Source organism: Mastomys coucha, unplaced genomic scaffold, assembly GCF_008632895.1.
Source record: "Mastomys coucha isolate ucsf_1 unplaced genomic scaffold, UCSF_Mcou_1 pScaffold15, whole genome shotgun sequence".
Taxonomy (NCBI): Eukaryota; Metazoa; Chordata; class Mammalia; order Rodentia; family Muridae; genus Mastomys; species Mastomys coucha.
The window spans coordinates 103,299,441-103,320,069 of NW_022196897.1; the positions used below are offsets into that span (position 1 = coordinate 103,299,441).

The 20,629-nt window shown below is 42.3% G+C and overlaps 1 protein-coding gene and 1 long non-coding RNA gene across 9 annotated transcripts in view; one reads left to right on the forward strand and one right to left on the reverse strand.

Annotated features, from left to right (window-relative positions):
* Positions 1–20,629, reverse strand: part of Fsip1 (fibrous sheath interacting protein 1) — a 120,113-nt gene that overhangs the window by 87,707 nt on the left and 11,777 nt on the right. For 4 of the 6 annotated variants that reach the window (XM_031371436.1, XM_031371438.1, XM_031371441.1 and 1 more), the window contains 5 exons: positions 17,096–17,188; positions 16,738–16,895; positions 14,195–14,305; positions 11,018–11,173; positions 354–488 (listed from right to left, as the gene is read on the reverse strand). In XM_031371436.1, coding sequence (XP_031227296.1) covers positions 354–488; positions 11,018–11,173; positions 14,195–14,305; positions 16,738–16,895; positions 17,096–17,188 — 653 coding nt within the window. The remainder of the gene's footprint in view (positions 1–353; positions 489–11,017; positions 11,174–14,194; positions 14,306–16,737; positions 16,896–17,095; positions 17,189–20,629) is intronic. The other 2 variants (XM_031371437.1, XM_031371440.1) reach the window with 2 other exon arrangements.
* LOC116090686 lies at positions 1,230–2,447 on the forward strand. Of its 3 annotated transcripts, none has more exons than XR_004118787.1 (4): positions 1,230–1,462; positions 1,662–1,696; positions 1,903–1,972; positions 2,417–2,447. It is a non-coding gene; the product is annotated as an uncharacterized LOC116090686 (long non-coding RNA). The 3 variants fall into 3 exon arrangements; XR_004118788.1 differs by lacking the exon at positions 2,417–2,447 and adding an exon at positions 2,199–2,407 and having other exon boundaries at positions 1,230–1,523; XR_004118786.1 differs by lacking the exon at positions 2,417–2,447 and adding an exon at positions 2,199–2,407.

Sequence of the window (20,629 nt, forward strand, 5' to 3'; positions counted from 1 at the left end):
AAAAAAAGTATTTATTGTAAACAAAAGGTAGGAATATTTAAGTGTTAAACATTATAAAGTTCATAAAACTTTTCCATAATAAAAGAACATGTGTGTTACTGTTAGACACAGACCATTAAGTTCATGCATGAATCATTATTCTGAGTTCAGATAGTATTTTCCAGGGTTATATTATGTAAATTACTATATAATAATCTTATTTTTAGCTTTCATTTAAACTCTGACTGGTAACTTCTCGTGCCCAATTTGACACATAAAAACCATCTAACTCAATGCTTTGTTGTTGCTGTTGTTGATGTTGTTGTATAGTACAATGAATGGCAACAATTAAGCTTAGGTGAGAAAGACCTTACCTGTTCATTGATTTCTTTCAGCTTCCCATTGATGGCTCTCAGCCGAGACTCTCGCTCCCTTTGCTCTTTGCTGTCCCGGAGTATCTTTTCTCCTGGAATTGGTTCCCTATTTCTTTCTTCATTGGTGTCATGTTCCTAATTTAAAAGTAAGAGAAGGTCATGTTCCTAATTTAAAAGAAAGAATTCACACACAGATGGGCTAGAGCACAGCTGCCACAAACCCTCCAATGTGACTGGGACTTGAGGGTCAATGGTGTTGCTCAAACAATAGCCCTTCCCTTCAACCCATGTTTGCAATTCTTCTCAGTGTTCCTATTTGAGGACTTAAAATCCCAAATACACATAAAGCAAATGGGGCAATAAACTCAGTATCTGACATCATCAGAAAAGCAGGAAGATCTAGTAGAAAGGACCTGGCTGGATGGAAGCCCGTGCCCTGCTCTCTGCTCAGTAGATAAACTGTGGTTACTCTGGGCTTCAGGTTTCTCACAATACATTTTATTCTTCATTTCTGCTTTTCTCTAATTCTTTGCAAGTTTCATACATGTATACAATGAAATATGATCATATCCACTCTCCATTCACCCCTCCCACTCCCCTTGAATCTTCCCCAACATGCCCATCTCCCCCAACCTTCTTCTGTCCTCCCCTCTGAAGTCTGATTAGTGCTCTCCATGTGTGCAGGTGTGGGGCCATCCACTGAAGCATTAGCAATCTACCAGTAGCCACACCTCCAAAGAGAAATGGTTCTCCCTCCCCCAGCAGCTATCAATTACCAGTAACCCCTTAGTTAGGAGTGGGGCATCATGAGCTCTTCCGCCATCTATGCTGGACCACTGGCTGCTTGAGATGTACAGGTAACCTCAGCTGCTATTGTTACATGCACATTTTAGAACTATCTGTCTATGTCATTAGAGGCAGGTGTATGACAATGGGGACAAACTAGACTGGGCAACACCAAAAGCTTTGAATCTTGGTTCCACCTGGCTCCTAACTAAGATGACAGTACTACTGAGTAATCTTCTCAGAGCCCCTGTCTTGTCATCTGTGAAAGAAAAGAGACCTGGCCAAAGCCATCACAGCACCCAACAGACATGCAGCAAATCTCGGTACCCAACAAGCTGGACACGTCCTTTGAACACAGGAAACACTATATAAAGGAAGCACTTGGTGACTGCTTCAGGCTGCCGATCCCACTGTTCTTGACAAAAGCATAGTTACTCAAAATTAATAGCATTTCTAGGTGACTAGACCTGGGCACTTCTTGATTCTGTATCTAAACTAAATGTCTTCTCTTCTCTCCTACAGATATCCTCCTCCAGGTTGCCACACAGGAAACTGGTGTAAGAGATCTACATTCACATTCAGTCAGTGTGTGTGTGTGTGTGTGTGTGTGTGTGTGTGTGTATTCAGTACAGTTTTCTTAGATTTTTTTTGTGGTTCTTGATTTTCTACAGTAAACATGTTACTTTCATAAGCAGAAAGGCTATTTTTAATTTTTAGGCAAACATAACATTTTACCAATCCTATTTGTGTTCTGCTCTAACAGAGTGTCTCCATATTCAAAGCATGCAGGCCTGGAGGTTAGAGCTCAGCTCTGGCTCAGCTAGAACAATCAGGTGGGCAATTAGAATGTCACACCCTCTTTCCAGGTCTTAATTTCTACCACCTTACTTGCAATTCTGTACACTTAAGACTTGAAGGGTATATGCTACCTTTCCTTAGGCATGCTCTCTAATAGCTTAACCATCTAGTTCAAGTGTCTGAAGAATACCACATAACAAAAACAAGTCAAGAGGGAGCAATTAAACAAACAAAAACAAACAAATTCTGGTGTTTGTCAAGTACCCCACTTTAGATTCAACAAATGCCTGGTGCCGGGAGTTCTTTTCTGACAGCAAGCACCAGCCAGAACTGTCTTCACGAGCTTTGAAAATTAATTCAGCAGATTCTCCAAGTAATTGATTGTTTCTGAGACATCAAAAAGTGTAACCCTCCTGGCTTGAGGCCTGCCTCTCATAACCACACCTCTCTGCCCACCTCCTGCTATTTGCCACGCCTAGCTCCTGGTTCCAGTTACATCGGAAGTCCCACCTCTACAGAGACCAAAAGAAGCCGCTGATTGGGCCAGCATGCTGACGAACTTGTGGGAGGGGTTTTACCTCACCTATTCTACCTGTTGGCTTGTAACAAACAGGGCATTAAATTCAAGATGGCTGAGCGATCACAACTCCTGTCTAATTTTTTTTAAAACCTTCCACGTGGACAGATATAACTTTGGCCACCCTATTTTCTCCCAAACTCTCTCTTACCGTTGCTTTTCCTTCTAACTCCATTTCCCAGAATAACCCTTTCTTTAACGTTGGCGCTGGTAGCCAACAAAAAAGGACTTTCTGGAGAATTCAGTAAAGGTTCCCCATGATATACTAGGAATGTCTAATGGCACCACAAGAAGAGAACTAAGCCTGAGGTAAACAGATATTTGTTATTCTGAATAATTGATTGCCAAGAGATTCTGAGTTAACCCTCTAAAAGATATCTGTGATGTTGGCTGAACAACAGAAGCCTTTGAAGCTAAAGAAACTCATTTTTCATAAGTCAACTACAAAGGACATTTCTCGGAGTTTGCTAAGTTATCTGATATTCGAAGCAGCCATGCGTTAAGGACACAGAACTGCCTGCATAAAGTCATCCACCCTGTGCTTCCAGGATCACTCTCTACATGTCTACAGGCCACTCCCACTTCATGGCTCACATGGTTCAGCTGCCCAAACGTGGTGAGAAAAACCTTTCAAACAGACTGTTGATATTACCTTGGAATGTTGCCATGAAATGAAAGAAACCTGGCTGGCATTGGAAGCATCATGGGGAAACAAAATATAAAATTCCAAACAATTTGTAAGAATGGGGACAAGAGCTCTTTCCCAGATCTAAGTGAGAATTCTGACAGCCTGGCTCTAGAGGTAAGGAGTGCTGAAGACTGTTTTTGTTTCTTCTTCAGTGCAAACACAGATGCTCTTAACACACAAATGCTCCTGAGACACATGGACTGAGACAAACGGACGTTCCTGAGACACAAGGACACTCCTGAGACACATGGATGCTCCTGAGACACACGGATGCTCCTGAGACACATGGACTGAGACACACGGACTCTCCTGAGACACACAGACACTCCTGAGAAACAATGCCATGGTGTCTGGAGGGAGATAAAGTCAGGGAATGTCACTAGCATAGACTGATCGGTAAATGGATTCCTGTTTGGAAGCTGTGCATTAAATCTGGGGGAAAATAGACTTGACAATATATATTTTTCAGGATTACATGTCAAGTGGAGGTCTATTGTTCCTAAATGTTAGCTAGTGTTGAGAAAGAAACAAACCAAAACCAATGTTGCGATCAGCAACTGTGTGATCTTGGCAAGAAAAGAGATGACTATAAATACAATTTTCTTTAGCCAAATAGTTGGGGTGCTTATTTTGTTTTGGTTTACCAGATTGTGTGGGACAGAACTGATATTCTAAGCACAGGACAATAAGTCAAGTTTAGGAGAGTCGTTATATTCAGCTACTTGGTTTGAGAACAAAGAAATACCACTTGTCAGTGAGAGCTGTTCTTGAAGACTTCCCTTTGACTCGGAAAAAACCCTCTTACCATGAAGTGGAATTCTAGATTTAGTGAGACTGATCACATGAGAGATGAATAAACCCTATGTCTTTACAAGAGCCAAAAGAGAATAGCATTTATTATTGAATCCAGTTGCTGAGAACTTAAGAAACTGAATGTTACACAACTCCCATATCCCAGATATTTCTGGAGAAAGCTGGAATCCAATCTACAAATGAGAAAAACAAAATTACATGCCATCATGCAACTTCACAGAGTTATTTCCAATACGGAGAAAGAACCAACTGGCTTCTTGTTGAGTCAGGACATAGATAAGCACAGATAAATACAGTTAACCCACAGACCTTAGGAACAAAAATGACTTCAGTCAGTTCTCTGGCCGCCATAGGATGAGAAGGTGCAGTCACACAACAGCGTTACTGCCACAGCGGCAGCAGGGATAGGACTTTCTTGGTTTTACATGTAGCCACGTGCTTTGTTTTCACAGAGAAAAAAACAAATGCTGCTTTTCAATTTTTTTCTGAAGTTAATTAGCACCAGGCATGTGACTAATATAAGGATGGTCACAACCAGCAAACTCCTAAGGTCAAGGAGAAGTGTGCTACTCCCCTTACTTCTCTAATGACAAGAGCTTTGGCAATCTCTGTGATCATGTCTTGAGACCCTCAAAGCATACATCACAGGTTTTCATGCCTACCAACTTAACATCACGTAGAAACCACAGCAGCTATGTTAGGGAGCCTGGGCTTCAACTTATTCAGAAAACCATTTTCTTGAAAGCATGATAGAGAACAGTGAGTGCATAGAAAAGTAGAGAACCAGAGAAGACAACTGCTGTCCAGCTCACGCCAGCCTGCTATCTGACACAGAGGAATCGGGTGAGGTGTTGCTATATTTTCTGATTTTTTTTCAAGGAAAAACTAGAAATCAGCATTTTCATTTGAATTTACTTTTAAATGTTGACTACAAACATTTGCAAGCACTTCATCTAGGGATGTAACTGTCTCCACAGCTGCCATTTCCACCCCGTGCCATGTGGTGGCGGTCTCCTGTGGCTTTTCTGAGGTGGGTTCTGGGAGTCAAGTTCAGGTCCTCATGCTTTTGAGGTAGACACCTGAATGGAACTCAACAATCCTGGAGCTACTGCTTGCATTTCCTAAATGGTGAAATGGAGGGTTTACAGAATCTCTGATCAATGCCCCAGCCCAGAGAGCAAGGGGCAAAGCTAAAACATGAAGCAGGGCTTTTTTTTTTCCTGGCTGAAATTACATTTTTACTTAGAAACACTTCCTTTCGAGATGAGATTCTCACCCTTTAGTTCTGCCAGATCCTCCCCACCTCCCCTCCCATCTGGGTCCACCCACTTTCTGTTATTTAGAAAATAAACAAACTTCTAAGGAATTATGATGTCATATCACATGATGTGATATATGATATAACTAATACATTAATTAAGACAAAACAAACAGAAGGAAAAGAGCCAAACACACAGCACAAGAAACAGATTTAGATGCAGAGACCCACTCGGCCTGGAGTGTTCTGGAAGCCATATTATATACACAAAAACCTGTGGAGTACAAATGGCTGCCTGATAGACCCTGTCTCTTCAAAGTGCCACCAATCTTTTAACATATCCACATTGGTGAATAAGTTGCCAACATAATAGCCACTGGGGTTAAAGTCACGGCTACCCATAGCACAATGATGTTAATAAACAATTGATACAATAAATATTAGGGTATTTCCACTGCTACAACTATAGCCATGAGTGCTATCCCAAAATGACTTTGCTGTTATAACATATACAGCCCATATAGTTTTTATCATGTAGTAAGATTTTATATTTTTATTTATCCATTTGTCTATTAAAGAACTGCTGTGTTGTCCCAGCTATTTTAAATAAGTTTGCTATAATTAGTTTTGTGGTAAGATTTTCCCCTAATAACAAAACATTTCAGGAAACCAATCACTGGGCACGTAGGCGGGACTTCCAGGTCAGAAAGAGGAGGAGGGAGGCAGGAGAAAGGAACCGCTTTTTTGGACTGCAGAGCATGGAGGCACAATGTAGGTAGCTGGAGGTTGTCAGTTCAAGTGGCAGATCCGATCTGCCAACGGAGGATTTTTAACATAGATTAGGATGCGAGGTTCTGCAGCCAGCGACGGCGACTGCGTTACGTGTTGATTCTAAACTAAGACTGTGTGCTGTTATCCTTCACACACGACTCAACTGGATTCAAGAGAAAGGTACGGTGGCAGAAGGTGGTGTACAAGAGCATACCCTAGCCTGCCATAGGAATTTGGAAGCATGGGGCAGGCATGGCAACAGCCAGCCGTGGGAACGTGGGAACGTAGTGAGCCAGGTGGAGAGAATGACTTCGGAGCTCCTGAGAGGCAGAGCCAGCGTGGTTGAGAGAGGTCCTGGCTAAAAGGAAAGTGTGTGGTCTCAGCCTTTCTGCAGGGCTGGAGATAGATCAAGGCCACCAGCATTAGCATGGATGCTTTTAATATTTCATGCAACATAGCTTTTTAATTTTCAACATTTTAAAGCTAATACATTCAAATATTTAAAAATCAGTAATATACTGTCCATAGTCTTCATTAAACACAGGATAATATATTTTTATTTTGGATATGGATGGCAATATGTTTATACATTGAAGTGATTCTAAAACACAAACAATGTTATACTTAGATGCAAATGAGTACTATAACTTTGCTGTTCTTTTTTAATGGCTTTTTTCATTTTTTCTCTCATTTTTGAGGTTATAATATAGTTAAATAATTTTCTTCCCTTTTCTCCCTCCAAATCCTCCATATATCCTTCCTTTCTTCTCTTTCAAACTCATGGCCTCTTATTTTTTTATTGTTTGTTACATGGATATATGTAAATGTATATACATACATATTCCTAAATATAACTTGCTCAGTCTGAATGTTTCTTGAAGCAAGTGTTTCATACTCCAAAATAGCCCATGTGCCTGGCTTATCTTTCAACCCCTATAATTCCTAATATACAGTAAATCCTCATTACTGTTTGTTGAATTATTTTGAAAGTAGCAATTTAGAGACTGGGGACATAGTTCGGCAGTTAAAAGTACTTGCTGCTCTTGAGAAGCACACGAATGTCTCCCAGCTGCCTATACAACTTCAGCCTCAAGGCTCTGACACCCTCTTCTGGCCTCTGCTAGGGACTGCATGAACACATGCACACACACACACACACACACACACACACACACACACACATGCACACGCACGCACATACACACACACAATTTGTCTACGTAGGAGTTAATATTCCACATAAAAGGCATTCTTCTAAAGGCTCATGAAAAGAAACGGATGAGCTAAGAGTCTGCAGAAGAATGAAAATAAGATGAATTCAAATGCTAAGTGTTTGTGCTTAATAACAGATTGGAGCCCATTCACTCAGCAACTACACAGAGATAATGCATTTATGAATTCTTTTCAGTGTGCTTATTCAGAAGACATCACAATCCAAAACCAATTACCATGAAATAATTTGCCAGGCTTGCATTTCTACTTGAAAATTCAGTGTGCACTGCTGGTTTACGCTAGAAGCTTCAAGAAGAAACTGAAAATACAAATCCAAATGATATGCTGTTTTGCATGGAAAAAAAAACATTAATTTCTTCTTTTCAGCAACTATTATGTTCTGGATCTGTTCTTGCATTTATGGAAACCGCAAGTGAAGTTATCTTTTCTTTGTTAAAAAAAAAAAAAAGTACTGTTTCACATGTGTTTCGGGAAATATTTTAAAAGATCGGCAAGTTCTCAGGCTTGTGCCCTTCTACTCTCAGCCCTGGTGGTCTAGCAGGCCAGTTCTTATCTCGTGGAGACTCTGGCCCAGAGCTCCTGACTGAAATGTCTCCACCCAGCTTGCTAAATTCCCATTGGTGGGTCGCTATCATGCCAACCCCATGTTTCAAATCCCCCACAGCCTTTGTGGTGCACCTCAGGCAAAGCAACCCACGTTTTGCCGCTGTACCATTCTCTCTTGAACCCAGATGAGCCATCATGTGAAAGAAAACACAACCCAAACTTAATTCAGAAAAAAACGGTAATTCAATTGCTGGGCGCAGCAACTAAAATCCTAATCTTGTAAACCTTATTAAATCTAAGTCCTCCAGTAGTGAATCCTGATGGATCTGCCATTGAAACCAGGAGACAATCTTAGCTACATCTTGTCCTCACGCCATCCCTGTCCAAAAGGACCTAACTCTCCCCTGCTTCTTCTCTTCCCCTCTCCAACCAGGAAGTCCCTCGTACTGGCCCAGAGATTGGCTCCTTTATTCACTAGGGGATTGGTTCACAAGAAGTCACCTGAGTATGACTCACTCCTTGCCCACAGCCCCTTCCAGGACAGCATCAACATACAAACAGCACCAGGCCCATCCACAACACACACGGTCTCAGCCTACACCAACAAAGTTGTACATTGTTTTTTCCTTTTCATTGTGTTTCAAGTAATTTATCTGAACCACAATGTGGACTCTGAAAACTGGGATTTAGATGAGGATAACAAAAGCTAGCAAAGACTCACAGTTTACTTGACTTTGTAAAGCCTGAGCAGATCTCTAAATTCTCAGTCTCATTCAAGAAGACCATGGCAGCCATGATGAGGACAGCTTCACTTTAGAAACACTCTTGAGGCTTTACATCTTAGCTCTCCTAGAACCCCGTCGACTACGAGTCAGATGAAACAGGAAAAGAACAGGGTATCTCTGGGCAGTTTTATTACCCATCTTAACTGCCTCTTCTTGAGAAGCAGAGCTCCATAAAAACAAGCAACACACACTCTAGTAGCTTGTGTCAAAGTCCCAGGGCGCGTTCAGTTACAGTAAGTATTCCAGCCTTTTCTTTCCAGGAACTCTGACTCTGATCCAGAGACTTGTGCTGAGATCGAGGCCTCCAGTGCTTCTACCTCAGGGTTAGGAATGCCCCCTCCTGGCCCTTAGAAGCCTAACCTCCAGAACCCTAGCTAGCTCCCAGAGGTGCTGCCAGCATCGAACTGTTTCCTCAGGCCACCCCGACACTTTCTTTGGCTGAGATAGCTTCAAACTGGTCCATGTCCAGATCCCTAACCTTCAATTAGCAATAAAATACCTTCTAGGATGGACATATTTTAAGTTACTGATACTTAAATTTTTTTGAAAAATGGAGGAAAAACTCTCAGTCATCAATAACTGTGTGAAAAATGGTTTAGTGAGACTTAAAAAGTTAGAAGAGAAACAGCAAAATCACACATACACACACACACACAACTAAGACACTTTATCTTCATGCCACCACCCACCCCAATGGGAGCCCTTGGGAGCTGGAACACAGAGGAGCAGGACAGAACCTTGCAAGGGCTCCCTCCAAAGTTCTTTTACAGACTGTGAAGGGAGCCCTCTCATTTCAAAGCTGTCGGAGACACTTCACCAGGAATGCTTCATCCTTACTATTAAAGGAGTATTAAAGGAGTTGGAAGAACGTGACCAAGTCAGGGGCTCTGCTCACATCTGCTACCAAAGGAACAAAGAAAAGAGAGGCTGTTAAGGACTAATAAATACTATTAATTCTCTCCCTTCTTTCTAATCATTATCAAGACCTATCTTAAATCATGAAGATATGATAATATTAAAATACGTAGCTTCTCAATCACCTCCATGGCAGCAAATTCCCAACTGAAAGAAAAATGGGGAGAAAGTGGAAATAACCAAAAGAAAATGTTCTGCTTGCAGTTATACTCATAGCAGAGCAGCTGGGAGGAAGCCCGTCAGTTGGGATTAGACGGTGTGGACAGAAGCTGTTGCAGGCACTAACCCGAACAGACAGCACACTTATCATTTGACTAGGCATGGTGGTGCATGTCTTGAATCCCAGCACTTGGGAGGCGGAGGCAGGAGTCTCTGTGAGTTCAAGCCCAGTCTGGCCTACATAGTAAATTCCAGGATAGCCCAGACTAATAGAGAGACCCTGACTCAACTCCCCTAAAAAAAAAGAGTGCTTGAATCTCACTCAGAAGTGGAAATAAAATAAACATTGAAGGTGGATAGAGAGAGGGAACTGGACAGGAGATGGAGGGGAGCAGGGGTGGAGATCAGATGGGGGAGCAGCTGGAAGAAAGAGTGGAAATCGGTGAGGGAGCATCTCTGGAGCAAGCCGGAGTCCTGGTATGGGGGAGACTCCCGAGAATCTATGGGGGTGACCCTAGCTGAAACTCCTAACAGAGTGTTGGGGTAGGATGTGGAGCCTGAAGTGACCATCTCCTGTAGCCAGATGGGACTTCCAGTGAAGGAGGAGGACACTAACCTAGCCGCAAAACCTTCAACCCAAAATTTCTCCTGACTACAAGATGTGCAGAGATAAAAATGGATCAGTCATTGGGCCAACCAGTGACTGACCCAATTTGAGATCCAGCCTATTAGAGAGAACCAACCCCTAACACTGCTATTAATGATACTCTGCTATGCTTGCAGACAGGGACCTAGCATAACTGTTTTCTGAGAGCTTCAAAGTAGCTGATGGAAACAGATGTAGAGAGTCACAGCCAAACATCAGGCAGAGCTCAGGGGATTAAAGGGAAGGACACCACAAGAAGGCCTGGGCCCACAGGGGCTCACAGAGACTGAATCAACCAAAGAACATGATTGGTCCCTCACACATTTGTTGTAGATGTGCAGCTTGGTCTTGATGTGGGTCCCCTAACAATTGGAATGGGGAGGGGGCTGTCTCTGACTCTATTGCCTGCCATTGGATCCTTATCCCCTAGCTGGGCTGCCTTATCTGGCCTCAGTGGGAGAAGATGTGCCTAGTTCTGCTGTGATTTGATATGCTTGGGCCATCTGGCACTCATGGTAGAGTGGTGGGGGTGGGGGAACCCCCCAGAGGAAGAAAGTAAGGAAGAGGGTGTGAGAGGGTACTGGGAGGAGGGGGCTGCAATATGAATGCAAAGGAAGGAAGGAAAGAAGGAAGGAAGGGAAGGAAGGAGGGAGAGAGGGAGGGACAGAGGGAAGAAGGATAAAACATACCATATCACCCTTATCGTTCTGACTTTCAAAGCTGAAGATGGCGGGAGAATCTACAGAGAGTTCCTGAAGCTTGATGTCAATCTCAGCAAGCTGCTGAGACTCAGTGGCTGCAAGGGTATAGCCTTCTCCTGGAACCAGCCAAACACACTGATCGCCCTAAGAGAAAACCAAGGTGACCAGGTCATTCCCATACCAGATTCTCACAACGAAACATACTGTTTAGACCTCTCCATCAGAGCCCAGGGCTTACAAAACACAACACAACACCATGGACCCCTGGAGTGTGAAGGTTATGGTTTAATTCTCTTCACAGCCTGTACAAGGTATCTATGGTGTCACTCTGGGGTCCCACAGCCTCATAAGCTGGTTCTCTTTCACATGATCAGTCTTCCACATGTTGAGAAGAAATCTGCTTTAACAAATCATAAATATGGTACTTTCAAACTTTACCCCAATGAGCCAAAATAATCTGACCTAAACTAGTCTCCATGCCCAAATCTTTATGTATAGTGAACTACACTTGCCTTAAGATATAAACAATTATAACCTAACAATGTGCTATTTATTGTAACCAAGTAGATAAATCTCAGCCAATCACAGCAACTGCTGAGACAACTCAGAAGTTAAGAGCTGGGGCTGCTCTGCAAAGGGACCAAGTGTGGGTCCCAGCACCTACACCAGGGAACTCACAACCCCTACAGCTCCACCACCAGGAGAGCCAATGCCCTCTTTTGCCTCTGTGGGCACACACACACATACACACACACACACACACACACACACACACACACACGCTCGTGCGCTTTTAAAATTCTTTAAAAAAAAAAAAAAAAAATTTATAGAATCCATCCAAAACTGCCACACTGAATATTTACTGTGCTTGAGCTCTTATTGGGCACAGGCAGGCCAATCTGAGCAGGCACAAAGATCTGTACTCTGAGACTTCTCAGACTCGGGGCAGCAAAACTGGAAAAGGTGTGACAAGTGGAGCTCAGCTGTGGTATCGCCACACCAGGAAACAGACCTAATGCCATGCTATGTATAGTAAAAAAGGGCTGTAAAAAGGCCAAAAGTCTAAAACTACAAGGGAAGTAGTATTACCTAATTAGTCACAGATAAGAAACTAGTTTATTATTTGCCCTCATAAAATTGGTATAAATACTGAATGCTCTAAATGAAAGATAATTAGCAAAACTTAAAGTACAAAATCAATGACTAAACAGCAATTAATTTAAAGCTCTCTCCTGAGTGAAATTATTTTTAATGAAGCTAAGGTTTGGAGCCTATCGATGAAACCCAACAGAAAGGTTAGGCAGGCACCAGGCAACCTCAGCAAGAGATGTCCTATATTAAATGGAAGGCAGCACTGTCGGGCCTGCTGCTCCAGCACCCCTTGGAAACGGCTGGCCTGTGTGGGAAGCTTAAATGTTCTGCTTTGCAGGAGTCTCACCTTCCTGAGACAGAAACCAGAGATGGTCATAGTAACCAGCAGGCAGGTTTATCCCTCGCTAGTATAGAAGTGAGTGATCTGGGCACCACTGTACAACCACCTTGTCACAAAAGAGGGCAGCAGAGGCATCAGCGCATGGATGTACACACACAACACTGTGCACACACATTCACTGCACATACACGACATACACACACACAAAACACTGTGCACACACACGTGCTGCACAGTCAAGATGTGAGATTTTAGAAACTATTTCAGAAGTTGAGGAATAATAACAAAATCAGATCATAAACAGGACTGGATTTCCTACTAATATGAGGGGAAAAGAGTAAATGAATAAAAGAGATAAAAAATGACCATTAAAATACATAATTTAAAGTCAGGATATGTTCCAAATATTATCAATGGCCATCCCAAGTAACAACAAAAAATAGTTTAAAATAGCAAAAATATTGTTTGAATTGATATAAAGTTTAAAACATGAGGATAAAACATAAATACTAACTAAGCCAATATGACAAAAGCAATATTAATTACAAAAATTCCTTGTCAAAGCATAGCAAGCACAGCTGGAGGTGGGGGACCACATACTGACTGCCCAACAACAGGGAGTGTCTTGCCAGCCTCACAGTTAGAAGCAGACCTAAAAACAAAACCTGGGTGTCTAACTCTGCTACATGAGTTTTGTTAATAAATTAAGACAATCACCATAGTTAGCAAAGCTGAAGTAACGTCAGAACTCCTCGGTGCTCAGCAGTGTGCTTCACCCCGCCTCCACCCCTGTGCCCAGCTCCCACGGGACCCTCAGAGGTTGTATTCTGTGAGGTTCTGCTGCTTGCTTTATTTGGAGTGGAAGAAGGGGTATTATGTTTGCCCACACAGAACTTTCTCAAGGAATTAATTGTTGACATTCAAAACACATGTTTCCCATTTAAAAATCTGATTTTCTAGCTTCTCTCAAAAATTTGCAGGATCCTGGCAGCCAGGGTAGTCATGGAGCTTGGTGCTCCTTGGTACTGCCTCCCCTGTGGTCACAGTTGTCATGCATGCACTGCTCATGAACCTCCGGTAAATGCCATCCTCTGCACCTGTGTGCCCTGGGCTTCCAGCTGGCTGCTGGCAATCTGACACACAAGCAGGTAGCAGATAAAAGGGGTGTGGGCAGGGTCCACAAGCACCAATCCTATCATAACTTCACTCAGCCCAGGGAAATAAAAGTCAGATCAGAGTGCCAAGTGCTTTAGGTAACATGGAAGAGCAAGTTTGTTTGTGGGGGGCGGGGAAAGCATGCCTATTCAATTAACAGGAAAACTTGTAAGAACAGTGGGCTACTGCACTCCTGTGGATCACTCCCTAGCTCTAGAAATACCTGCATCTACTCCTATAGTAGAGTCTCTTGCCAGGTCTCCAGGGAACGGGATGGTGAAGACTGACTGGGCAGAAATAGAATAGCATCCTACAGGGTTATTAAAGACCACACTGGAATACTGTGAAGCCAGGACAGATGAAGAGGGGCACAGATAAATATATTCTTATGACATCAGGAACTAAGCCTAGCATGCTACTTTACAGACTTAGTGAACAGACCAATAATAAATTTGAAAACGTTAGGATTTTTAATGCAGAGAATGTCTTCTAACTGGAAAGGCTATACACATGCGCTAATAGGTCGACGCCCAATAACGGTAAGGAAAGGGGAATCCTTGACAATTGAGTTCACATACCTCGGAACTGGACAGTCCTGAGTCTACATCATCCAAGCCCTGCAGGAGCTCATCCAGCCTTCTCTTATCTCCTTCAACCATAACCACTGGGCTTCCTGAATGCTTGGCCAACTACAGGATGTATTAGTAAGAAATTTAAGCATACAATGCAGCGTATAGTACAGTTAAAAAAAAAGAATAATACTAAATAAAACGTTCAGAGCTTAGGCATCCTGATTTGCTAGGTAGTTTTATTTTATGACAAAACTTTTATAAATATTCATTCTCCAAATGTATTTCCAGTATAAGCAACCTTTCTTTTTTTTCTCTTTCTCTTCTCTCACTTCCCTCCCTCCCTCTCTCCCTCCCTCCCTCTTTCCCTCCCTCCCTCTCTTCCTTCCTCCCTCCTTCTCTCTTCCACTCTGTACCTCTCTCTGTGTGTAAATGCATGTATGTGTGCATGTGCGTGTGTACACATGTATGCACATACACATGCATACATAAATGTGTTGGCTATAGCACACATGTGGAGGTCAGAAGTCATCTTGAAGGAGTCAGTTCTTTCCTTTTACTGTGTGGGTCCAAGAATAGAACTCAGGCTTGAGGGCACCCACCATTTACCCATCTCACTGGCTCCAGGTAGGCCTTCTTATTAACTGCTTCATCCCTTTTATATAAACATTTTTAAATGGAAGCTGATTTCAAATTTCTCTCCAAATATATAGGTTTAGATGATGGAGATACAGGTATATAGATATAGAGAGCATAGATACAGAAGATATGAATATGGAGATGAAGAAGCATAAAAACATTTGCTGAGATACAAAGGACTTTTTTGGACACTTTCTGATACCACACATCCACTTAATGAAATTGCTTTTAAATTTCTAGAATGTTGGGGCTGAGTGTACAAATCTGTTGGTAGGCCTTAACCTCACACGCATGAAGCCCTTGGCTCAGTCTCTGGCATCTGGTAGAGCTGAGCATCAAGGTGCACACCTATAATCCCAGCACTTGGGAAGTGGAGGCAATGGGGTGGGGATGAGAAGTTCAAGGTCATCCTCAACTACCCACCAAGTTTAAGCCAGGCTGAGCTACACAAGACCTTATCTCAAAAATTAACTAATTTCTAGAATATCATATAAGGCACTTAAATAAAGATCCTGTTGGTGTTCTAAAAGAGAAAGAAGGAGAATCTATACTGAAGCTCTTGTGCATATCAGCAAGAACTCAGAGAAAACTCTGCTGTTCTTGGAAAACGAAACAGTACAACCAGATCTGATGAGCCCACGGAGAGACAAGGCCAGATGAAGTTGAGAAGGTTCCCTGAGGTAGCACGAACACAGGGCACAGACTGGGAGTGGCAGAGAAAGGCTGGCCTAGCGGTGGCAGACTGACACAGGGACCAAGCTGCCTGGCACAGCATGCCAGTTGCGAGAACAGATTCTAGCCTGAGCTGAGGAAGCAAAGCTCTCGTGTGGCTGATACTTTACTCTTACCGATGCGGTGGGTTTCCTACTCACTAGCTGTGCAAGCAGTTAGTGTGAGCGTCGAGCCATCCCACAGATGTTCCTCATAGTTAATTAATTAGCATCCCAGGCCAATACAGCAGTCCCTGTGCCCTTAACCGCTCCTTTAAAGACAAACCAAATCAGGTTGCCTGACCTGTGGTGTAACCAAGCTGAACCCCTGAACCCAGGACTCACCCTCGGGTAGTGACCGAGGTCGGGGAGGGCCAGGAGAGGGCAGACTACCAGCCGGTTTCCCCAAGCCAGCCTTGCTGCTCTGCCAGGAGCATTTTCCATCCTAAATTCTAAGCACAGTAGCTACACAATCAGTCTTATAATAAAAAATGACTCATTAAATAAACGCACACACTTTACTGGTGTACAAGTTAAAATCTGGAGGGGAAGTACTGATCAAGGCTGTTTTCCATTTCAGGAAGTAGACTATTTTGAGTGATAAAATAAATTCTAGTTGTAGCTAGCAAATTTGAAAGAGATAAACTAGGATAGAAGGAAGAAGGGCAGGGCAGAGCAGGGCAAGGTAGGGCAGGGTGAGATGGGAGGTGTGATGTAATTAGACTAGAAAGCAGTGAAGATTATTTCAAAAAGCTTTTCATTTGGTTATATATACTAAACCAATTATGTGCACATTCATCTTGATTAAAAAGTCTATTTCAAGACCTCGAATGGCTGAGATATCTCGGAGGGTAGGAACACTTGCAGTGCCAGCATGAATTCAAATCCCCAGGACCCGTATAAAAAGGTAGGTGGGCGCCTAGAACGTCAAGTGTCAAGTCAGGGGCAGAGACAGGAGGACTGCTGGGGCTTGGTAGCCACCAGCCTCACTCCAGGTCCAGAGAGACCCTGTCTCAAGGAAATAAAGCAGAGAGTGGTAGATCAGGACAGCCTACCTCCTCCGCACCCACAGGCATGTGCACCCACATACGCACACATGCACACACTACCCACATTCACACCCAGAGAGACAGTAAGTAAATTACTATGACTCTGTCCCTGGCTTTCTCCCACATTCTGTCTCTTGAATCATTAGATACCCACCTCAATGTTCCGCTTAATAAAATCCTGGCTGTGTTCAGTGTTCTGCCTAATGAAACCCTGGCTGTGTTCACTCCTAGGCTCAATTGCTTCTGTATTCGAAAACGCTTGCTCTTCTGTTTTGATCAATGGCTCATTTTTCTCCACATCACAGGTAAAATCTAGTATTGAAATTTTTCAAAATAAGCTCACAGTTACAATTCTGAATCATACTACATCCTCAACCCTTATGCCTCACCTTGAACTCTCGTTATTACTTCTTAACTGATTAAATTGTACCAAGCCCCCTTCATCCTTGACTATTTCTGTATACAGCCAGCGCCCCCTTGTGGCAATCTATAGTCACACAAGTTAAACATACCCTTCTCCATGTGATTTTCGTAAGTTTCTGGAGGAATCTGAGTGTGAAACACTGAGAAAAGGATGTCTTCGAACTCACAGTGCAACAGCTCTTCTGATACAAAACAAAAAACACTTGTTCAATCTCCACAAAGTAAAGTTATCGACATTGAAGGAAGGGAGAGGACTGAATACTCGTTCTACCATTCCTCAAGCTCCCCCCCCACACACACACACACAGGAGCTGTAAAAGAAAAAAAGTCAGTGTCCCTCCCATGTTGAAATAGCAATCAGGAACTCTAATACTGATACAGATGAGTCAGAGAGAGGACAGACAGATGTCCCCTGCACAATAAATGGGAATAATGTAGGCCCGCATTCTGCTTTGCACAAGGCAAAGCATGGCTTCCCACTCTACATAACTGTGCATAACCGCTTCCTCACAAAGGTCACAGTTGGAAGAGAGGGAAATGGAGTGGCTGTCCGATGGGAATCTCTGACAGACACTTCCTCAGCTGGGGATCGGTACTAACATCAACCGGGTGGTATGCTTGTTACCACTGTGATGTAAAGAAAATGGCACTTTAGATCTGTCATCCTCCTCCCCCATAGTGTACAGTTCAGTCTAATCATGGGAAAATTGTGAGATTGATTCCAACCAGGGGATACACTACAAAATGATTTTTAGTTTTGTTTGTTTTGGTTTTTGTTTTTAGTTTGTTTTGTTTGCTGTTTGTTTGCTTGTTTTGAAAAATAGTTTCTTTGTGTAACCTTAGCTGGGATTAAAGACATGTGCCACCACGCCTGGCTCGGGCTTACTTTTTTCTTTATTTTTTAAAAGAATTGTTTTATTTATTATTTTATGTCTAGGGGTACACTCTAGCTGTCTTCACACACCAGAAGAAAGCATCAGATCCCATTACAGATGGTTGTGAGCCACCATGTGGTTGCTAGGAATTGAACTCAGGACCTCTGAAAGAGCAGTCAATGCTCTTAATTGCTGAGCCATCTCTTCAGCCTGCTTACTTTTATCCTAATTTCCTTTTTTTTTTCAAGTAAGGAAAAACAGAAAATTAGACATACTAAGAATACATAAAATATGGAAAGTTACTATTAAAATATTGATTTGAGATGTGACATTAATGGATTATTTTTAATCGTGTATGTAGAGACTTTAAGTCTAGAGGGAGGGAGTCCTGCCCAAACTGACCCCAGAAGAACCAGCAGACAAAAGACAGTGGACATGAAAGAAGCTGAGAAGTCAGAGAACTGCCTCCAAGAAAAAATTTGAGCCAGCTGGTTTTCCACCCACTACTACACTCCTGCCCCACACTACAACATTCATGCATGCACATACAAATGTTCACACATGTACACACACATACACACATATACACAAAACATAACCCTGCTGCATTTCAATGAATTTATTCATGTGTGCAGATAGATGTCGGGGGGAGGGGCAAGCTAGTGCCACGGCACACATGTGGAGGTCAGAGAACAACTTGAGGGAGCTAGTTCTCTCCTTCAATCTTGTAGGTTCTGGGGATGGAACTCAGTTTGCTGAGCTTATCAGCAAGCACCTTTACCCACTGAGCCATCTCTCTGCCTCTAATCCTGCTTTATAGAAATAAAACTTCTGAATAAATTCATCCATTCAAATCAGTACCAATTAAAAGAATAATCTTCCATTAGGGTTGACCTAGAAACAAAAGATAAATTCAGTGTTTAAATCTATTAATTTAAAACATTAACTTTATCAAGAAAGAAATCTATACTAATTTAAATAGCTACTGAAATGGACTAAATAACATTTAACAATAAGTCTATAGTGTTGGAAATGGGAACAATTATTGAAGAAGACACAAAAATTAACACTATTTCTGGTTGACATGTTCAAAATTAACAAGATCCAAGACACACAAACTAAAGATGATCAGAATGAATAACATGATCTAGTAAATTATAAACCATTATGTGATAGGATATAATTAAACATTGTAATCCAGCTAATCATAAATTTATAAAAAGTTACTCTTTTCTCCATTTCATTTAGAACTTGTGAAAATATGTTGACATAGTCACCAGCTGAGGTAGCTACAGCAAAGAGTTATATAAAACCAATGGATAGCTAATAAATACATGAAACCTGCCAAAATTCCCTGATATATGAGCAGTAGTACACAAAATACTATATTCTTGTTAATATTGACTAGTAATCAAGGAAATTACTAAAAATAACCCAAATATTGAGTTTTTACTACCCATGTTAAGCGTTACAAGCAGCCATGTTCTGAGGACATGTAAGTATCCTGTGGTGGAATTCAGGTAGTAAGAAACTTAAGGGGCCCTGCCAAAAGTGAGCAGGGAATTAAGATCTTCCAGGAAGCACTGAGAGTGATCTTAGAAGCAGATTCTTAGGATCCAGTAGCTCCTCTGGATGACAGAAACACTAACCATCAAGTTACAGTCATGAGGAAACCCCGTCAGAACCACACAGCCACACTCCTCCAAAATGGCTTAAATTCTAAGAGCAGAAATGTTTTTTTCTTAATATACCAGTTTCTGATAGAATTTGTTATGCAGCAATAGACAACTAATACAATTATGCCATAGGGACATAAGGATAGCAGGAAAGCAAGATAGACTAAAACTGTTCGAGCAATCTAAAGGAAAAATGCTAAAGACTAGACCCATAAGAGAGAAGAAAAGGGAAGCAGATGCAAAAGAAGCAGGCGGAGTCTCCTCCGAGGAACCGCCACTCGGGAAGATGTCTGTGAATCATGAGGAACTAACTGTGTGTGATTTTAATTTCCAGACAAACTAGGCTCCAGGCTAAGAGCATTGGGCCTTTGAAAATAGGTTGCAACTAGATGCTGCCACCTAGTGGATGGTGGACAAATATTTGGCGCTTTCCTGTTCACTGGGAGGGAAGGAAGCAGGTGGGTCCCTAGTTTCCTAATGACACTTACAGACACCCTTTATTTATTTAAAGATCTATATAAATTTATTTAAGATTTATATAAAGTAGGCGTAAGTGCACCAGCTAGTTTTTATGCCAGTTTGACACAAGTTAGGAAGGAGGAAATCCTCATGGAGACTGCTCCAGGCTTTGCCTGCTTCGGTGTTCTGTTCTATTACCCTCACCAGCTGCCTCCTTCAAAGCTGCTTTTCCCTTCTTTTGAGCTCTTTTCTAGTTCTCTGATCCACATACTCGCTCCCACATAAACACACATATACAAGACTGAGAATTTAGGATCATCATATGAACAAGAGCGTGTACTCTCTGTCTTTCTGAGGCTGGGCTATCTCCCTCTGATTCCATTCCCTAGCTATTGTGAATAGAGCCGCAGCTAAGATAAGTGTGCAAGTATTTCTATGGTAGGCTGCAGAGTCTTTTGGGTAGATGCCTGGGTGTGGTGTTGCTGGGCTGTAGGGTAGTTCTAGTTTTAGTTTTTGAGACATTTCTAGGCTGAGTTCCATGATGTCTTTACCAGTTTATATCCAACCAACAGTGAGTAAGAGTTCCTCTTTCCCCACACCTCACCAGCATCTG